The sequence below is a fragment of the Monopterus albus genome, unplaced genomic scaffold (assembly GCF_001952655.1).
Source record: "Monopterus albus unplaced genomic scaffold, M_albus_1.0 scaffold648.1, whole genome shotgun sequence".
Lineage (NCBI taxonomy): Eukaryota > Metazoa > Chordata > Actinopteri > Synbranchiformes > Synbranchidae > Monopterus > Monopterus albus.
In genome coordinates, this window is record NW_018128528.1 from 38,779 (window position 1) to 46,095 (window position 7,317).

General features: G+C 40.6%; 1 protein-coding gene across 1 annotated transcript; it reads right to left on the minus strand.

The window, feature by feature from the left end:
* Positions 1-6,177: 6,177 nt before the first annotated feature.
* Positions 6,178-7,101, minus strand: LOC109953380 (olfactory receptor 6K3-like). Its single transcript, XM_020588853.1, has one exon. It carries the CDS (start codon positions 7,099-7,101, stop codon positions 6,178-6,180), a length of 924 nt encoding a protein of 307 aa, XP_020444509.1.
* Between the last annotated feature and the right edge of the window lie 216 nt (positions 7,102-7,317).

Here is a 7,317-nt window from a genome sequence, read left to right on the forward strand (position 1 = left end):
ATTCAGAGGAAAGGCTTTACAGGCCTGCCTGCCCCACATCGTGACCTTTGCATCTCAAGGTTCCGTGAGCTTTTAATGGGTTTTTATAAGATTGATGTTGTAGTTGTCACTACTGTTTCATCCGTAGAGTTTCATATCATCACTCTCATCTTTAACCCTCTAGTTTATGGCCTGAATCTGCCTCAGATCAGAGCAGTCATTGCTGGGCAGCAAAACTGGCTGGTTGTACATAAATCAACAGAGCAGAGAGAGAAGTAAATTAAGCCATTGTTTTCTCTTATTCATGTTGTGTGCTTTTAAAATATTGTAAGTCTGTTTTTTTCTGTACAACTATTTTGTTTGTTCATATTTGTTTTAAATAAATCAGAATCCATGTGAAGAAAATGTATGCACCCTTAAAATAAGTCCCATTGCACCACATTTCTTGTTGTTGTTGTAAACTTTAATTTCTCAAACTTACTATACAGTTTTCTTAAGAATGATTGATGACTCTACATTATGCAGTAGTCCTTTTGTCAGCTGCTCATCCATCACTGTCTGGTTTGGCTCAGCAACCAAACAGGACAGGAACAGACTCCAGCAGACAATCAGGACTGCAGAAAGAACCATCAGTGCCAGCCTACCCCCCAAGGAGGACCTGTACACCTCAAACCCAGGAGTTATAAAAAGCTTTATTGAGATAAGATGGAGAGAGATGTGCTAACCCAGCAGGCCACAAGATGGAGTCGACTGGACAACTGGTTGGTATGATGGAGTGAGTGACCTGGGTTGGCAGAGGAGAAAGGACCCACGGAGGATTCTGGGAGATGAGGAGGAGGCAGATGAAGGTGGAGGTGATTTGGGAACCCGAGAGTTGAGAGGTGGAGACCACTCCTGAAATGGCAAAGGATCTTTGGAGGGGTCTGGTCCAGGGGTGTCATAGGAGACGCAGAAGAAGAGCAGGGAGACCCACCAGATACTAGACACTGCAGTCCCTGGCCAGACCAGGATCAGGAGGATCTTAGATTAGAATCAACTTTATTGTCATTACCCATGTACAAGTACAAGGCAACGAAATGCAGTTTAGCATCTAACCAGAAGTGCAATAACAGCACTGCAGAGTGCTCAGTATGTCAGAACTAATTTACCAATAAATATGTACAATTATAGCTACAGTAAGATGTGTAGGGTGATGTACAATGTACAACAGACTGTGGGTTTAAATTACAGTAATAGACAAGGTACATTAAGCATATAAAGCACTAGTGCAATGGGATAAAATTGAATGAAAGTGCAGAATAAGAAGATAAGTTACATGAGTGAACAGTTCAATGGATGTAAAAGTGTATCTGCATATGTACAGTGTCCAAATGAGTACAGAGCAGTATTCTGTGAGTAGAGTATGTGCACATGATCACTTTAGTGTTACAGGTAACAGAAGTGTATTAAGGTGTTATGGTAGCCCCCCTCACCCTCCTGGTGAGGGAGGACTGAGGTTGGACTCAAGTGTGCAGACCCAGGTGCTAGGGGGAAAAACATGATGGTAGCAGGTAACAAAGAGAACACAAAGTATCAAAGGAACATAACATGTGTCGTCTACAAGGGAAGATAATGTATGCGAGTAGTGTAGCGCCTATGTAGCGTGAGAAGAGTCAAGCCAAAACGCACAGTGTCTGTCAGCGTAGCATTCCACCCACACGTACATAATGCGGCACTGTGTTAGTTAGTTATTTAATGTTCCAGCCCCGACGGAGCATCTGCCAGAGGTATAAGTAAGGACCAAGTAATCATAGTCAGACATCAACTGGTTGGTGATACATTCGCTCCGCTCCTGTGGTGTGTAACAACACGAGGATCCTATGGAGAGTTAATAACTGAGAGTGCCATTTCATGACGGCCTATTTAAAATGACAATATCTGACGTCGGGCTGCCATATGGACTTGTCGAAATAACGAGACACGCAGCCCACTTGTATTTCTGTTGAAATAATGCTCTTATATATGCAGGTTTTTATATATGCAGTCATCCAGGTCATAGTAAGCTGAAAACGTAGAAAAAAATCAACTGGACTTGATTTTCAGTCGAAGACGTTTCACTTCTCATCCAAGAGGCTTCATCAGTCAACAGTCCACCTCCACCAGAAGGACAAAGGACATTCTTTTGAGGACAATGAAGTCCAGATCCTCTCCAGAGAACATCACTGGTTTGAGAGAGGAGTCAAGGAAGCAATTTTTGTAAAAATAGAACACCCCTCACTAAATAGAGGTGGTGGACTAAGACACAACTTGTCATCCATCTACATTTTGAGATCTCTGCCCAAACATACCCACCAGGACAATAGGCATCGGCCCACAGGGGAGGATTCAGACAGGTAAAAACTCTCACCGATACTGGGCTATAACGACTCAGTCGATAGGGGACATTGTTGGCCTTCAAAGGACTGAAACACCACCGATGGAGATAAATATCTCCGGCTCAACCCAGTTGGGCAGAACTGATGAAGCCTCTTGGATGAGAGGTGAAACGTCTTCGACCTAAAACCAAGTCCAGTTGATTTTTTTTTCTATGTTTACAGCAAAGTGTTGACTATTATGTAAAATTATGATTATGGTTATTATTAATAGTAGTAATATGTAGGCCTATAGACATACTTTTGTCAAACACAGATGAACTTAATAATGTACAATAATTAAAGTGCTGACAGCCTATTGTGGTATGATTACTGACACACTTACTCATTATTAATGCAGTTGCACCTGCGCTTTCCCTTGTATGACCTGATGTCTCGGTCTACAGCTCGCACCAAATCAGCTACGTGATCATCAGAAGTTACAAACTTTAACTGCTACGACCTACGAACTAAGGTTTGGGTACCTGGATTAACGTTTCTATTCGGCAAATTGCCTTATTTCAACCAAGTGCGCACGCTGAACGTTGTATGACACTACTGGTCTTGTTTTACTGGAAGACCGAAGAAAAGCCGCTATTTTACTTAAGTAAAAGGCTTGTGTTATACTGGACGCACGCCGAATTGATAGACTAAAACAACGATGTCATAAAATGTGTTTGGCCACACTCAACATTCATATCCAAAGTAGTAAACTGGAGGCACGTTATTTACTGGGGTCTGTTATGACTTTACCATCGTGCGTCTATTACCTTCTGTGAAACGACTAGAGACTGCCGTCGTTTCTCCCTGTCACTCAGCGCTGCAACCCGTAGCTTTATTTGCTTTCTCAGCGCTTGTTTTGCAGCTCGCAAAGCGGCCATTCTTCCTTTGCTAACTGTAAATAGGTCAATAGCTGTGTGATACGGGTTTCGGGAAGGGACACGAGGGAGAAAAAAAATTATCTCACTTGTAGTTTGTAACCACTGATCTCGATTAATAACCAGGCATACTCCTTAGCCGTATCACCAAAAATGATAAAAGAAGCAAATAAAATTTCAATTTCATCTGGAGAAATGGACATCATATTTTAGAATGCTTTGCTTAAAGAATATGAAGGAGGAATTAAAGCAATTGACTTGTAGTGTATTCTTGTTTGTTCAAATGTAACAAATTAATCCTGTCTCAGCCAGATTCAGGTCATGTTCATATATCCCCACCAGAGCTCATCCCACAGTATACATTACAACGACAAAGTGGCGTTATCAGTATTTATGATTCTTGAATCTAAGGGCTAAAGTAGCTAACTCCAAGTTTCATAGTTCAAAACTTTAGGGTTATTTGTGTGTTTTTATGTCTGTATTGAAGCAAGAGGCCATTCTGATTTACTAGGGTTGACCTGCATGCTTTCAGCAATCCACAGTGAGCACGTGTTTTTTCAGAGCTGCATACACCAACATCTGGAATAACAATGTAAATTACCAAACCTCAAACAAGGGAACATGTAAAGTTTCAAAACCACAACACACATTTAGATTGTGCCTCTATCTACATACACATTTTAATAGATCTAGGGTGTGGTACAGTGTTTTTTCAAAGAAGAAGGTTTTAATGTATTATTAGTGACCATTGGTACATTATCAGACAGCAAAGAGCCATCATGTGCTCTCTCGCTACACAACAACCCCATGACCCAATGATTTAATTTATTCCATGTTATGCTCAGGGCATCTGTATGTCTGTTTATGTGCTTTGGTCAACTGGATGTTACTTTTAAAGTGCTATATAAATAAATTTGATTTGATTTTCTTGTTTGTTATTAATGTGCTATTTTTCATTTTCTTTTAAACAGGAGATTAGTAGCTTATCCAGCGAACTCTGGGCTCAGCTCAGGTTTTCCAGTACCACGAAGCTGAAGCTAACTCACTTTTTATCACGCTAGATCACCACAGTAACCTGCACAGTTAACCTGGTCTGGAGCAGCTTAACTTCAGAGGATCCAATCAGATCACTCGAAAAAGTGAGCGATTACTCCTACTGGATCATGACAGGGTCAGAGTCTACACTGATGTGATAAGTATTAAATAGATATTTCTGTAGAGCAGTCATATCATTGCACTGTTTCAAACTTTCCAGATTTCTATCAGACTGAGGGAGTCTGCAGCCTTCATGATGATCAGCACTGTATTTTAAATGCAGAAGATTATTTGATTAAAGACTGAATTCCTAACTGTCTATGTTTTTACAGTCTCCATCACTGCAGCTCTGAATAACTTGAGGAGAAAAATAATTCATGCTCTGTTAAATATTTCCCGTGATTATAAATGAACATGTGACCTGAGGTGTAGCTCCTCCCCAGAGAAGAGAGGACTTCTCCACTCTGGCAGCACAAACTGCTGGACTTTTTGTCTTCATAAAACAAAAGATACTCTGTGAATAAAGCCTTTAACATAATACTGAGCTAATGTACGGTATATTCTCAGTCTGTCCTAAATATTTGAAACTGATTTCTAGAGTTTCTTATTCTGTTCTAGTTATGCGACTATTATTTACAGTTCACCCACTGTAACATCATTCTCTGCTCTGTCTATAACCAAGTTCCTTGCAGGTATCATGCTCCATCTCATATTATTCTCAGTGGCCTACTTCATTCACTGCTGCTGTCGCTTCTATTTAACAACTTGGTCTCTTTCGCATGAAGAGCGCTTGTAGCCTGATAAGAAAACTCAGATTTAACAGAGCCAGTTGATAACAGGCTTCGTGGTACCGGTATCTAGGATCACCAATGTTACGCTTAGTGAAGCTCGATCACCCCAAGAGAGCCAGAATAAGATGAACTTGTTTTGTGGTACAGGCTCCTGACCTTGTTGTGTTGCTGCTTCCCATCCATGTGCATCAGTGCCATGTACCAAGCTCTAGTGTGAACACTGCTGAGCTCCTAAACTGTCACACATGCATAGATGTAACTGAAATGTGAGCCATGTGAGCACAAGAATAACAACCAGGTCGTGTGTGCAACGGTCAAATGGCCCAGTTTCCTCCCAAACTGCTGGGTTATGATATGTTCCTTCCAGTTTGGCCTGATCAGAAGCTTTTCCATAAATGTCCACCACATGTGAAACATCCTGGTGTCATCACTGGCCCCGTTACTGTTGTCACTTTCCTCCATGTTTATTGTTACTGGGCTGTGGGGGGCTGACGCCGAATGATGACGACAGGCCATATGTGCAGAGGAGGAGACGTTAAAACAACCACAATATGTTAGAACATGGAAAAAACACCAGATTGGAGCACAATATAAATGGGGCTATTAGATGCAGCTGCCCTCTAAACTATTTTAAACGGTGCTGGAAACAAATTCCTTGTGTGAGTAATATACTTGGCCAAATGTAGGTTTTTATTATTATTTATTAGGTACATACTTCTATGAATTGTCATCAGAAGACATGGTGCTGTCTTGACCTATTCAACACAAAATAACTGTCACAAATAGGTTCACTGAAATCTCTGGTTATCTGGATGCATGTCAAACCAGGAACCTGACTCAATCCATCAAAGTAATACTACATACTATAGAGTCATTAATCCCCCCCTAGTATAACTAGCATAGTAAGTATGAGAACAATAATGATAATTAATGTGGTAAAGGTGGATCTCTTGGAAGACTGAATTCTGCAGATGGATTAAAGCAAATTTGAACAAATGAAATATCTGTACAAACAAAAGTTACAGTATTTTAGAGGCATACCAGGTCAATAAGAGGGAACTACAACTTCATGAATTTCCCTCTGTGCTTTTTGAGTTATATGAATTATATTGGACAAGCAATTTTGCTTAACATTAGAGAACCAAAAATCACTGCTCTGATCTGAGGCAGGTTCAGGCCGTAAACCAAAGGGTTCATGATGGGAGGGATGATCAACACCTCCAGAGATAAAGCAACAATGACAAATGAATTTACCTCATCAACCTTATACAAACTTAATAAAATCTCACAGAACACTGAGATGCAATAGTTTCCAAAGATCACTATGTGGGGCAGGCAGGTCTGTAAACTTCTCCTGCAGACAAGCAGAATGCGCAGGTAGGTGTACAGGACAAAGGACATGGGGATGAAGAATGATGCCACAGCAAGAAACTGACCTGCTACACTGATCACAGTTATGTCCACACAGGACAGTAGAAGTGCAGACCAGGTGGTGCAGTAAATCCTGTGCAGTTTGTTTCCACACAAAGGCAAAATGCTGGCCATATATAAAAAGTAGGTAACAATAAATACAGGGTACAACACAGCAATGATCAAAAGCAGCAGCACTGTCCTAAATGTCATTTTACTGTGATAGTGTAAAGGCTGGCAAATGGCAACAAACCTGTCATAGGCCATGACAGTGAGGACAGATAGCTCATGAATTTTGTAAGTCTGAATAACATACATCTGAACAAAACAAAGTGGATGTGAGATGAAATGAGTGTCGGACAGAAGGTCCATCAGGAACCTGGGGAAGAAGCCGGTCGAGCCGTACAGAGAGTTTAAACACAGAGAGCAGATGAAAATATACATGGGCTGATGCAGAGAGTTCTCCAGGCAGACTGACAAAACAATGACAAGATTAGCAGAGATTATAGTCATGTAGATCAACAGAGAGAGGCTGAAGAAAAGGTATCTGAGGAGCCCATAGTGTGCAAAAACAGTGAACTGAAAATAGGAGGGAGTCAGGCTGTTGTTGCTCTTCATGTCCTGTTGCAGCTGTGCTGCTGTGCAGACAAGTTAGAGCGATGGAAGGAGAAGAGTTAAAGGTTAAATGCAGAGAAAACGACTGGAGATTAAAATGTTAATAATTACATAGCTTTTTCAATATTTACAATATAATCCTCTATGTATATATGTATTTTTGTAATTTCTAAATAATTGACACATTTCATACAATTCATAAAGTTGTGTTAAAAAATA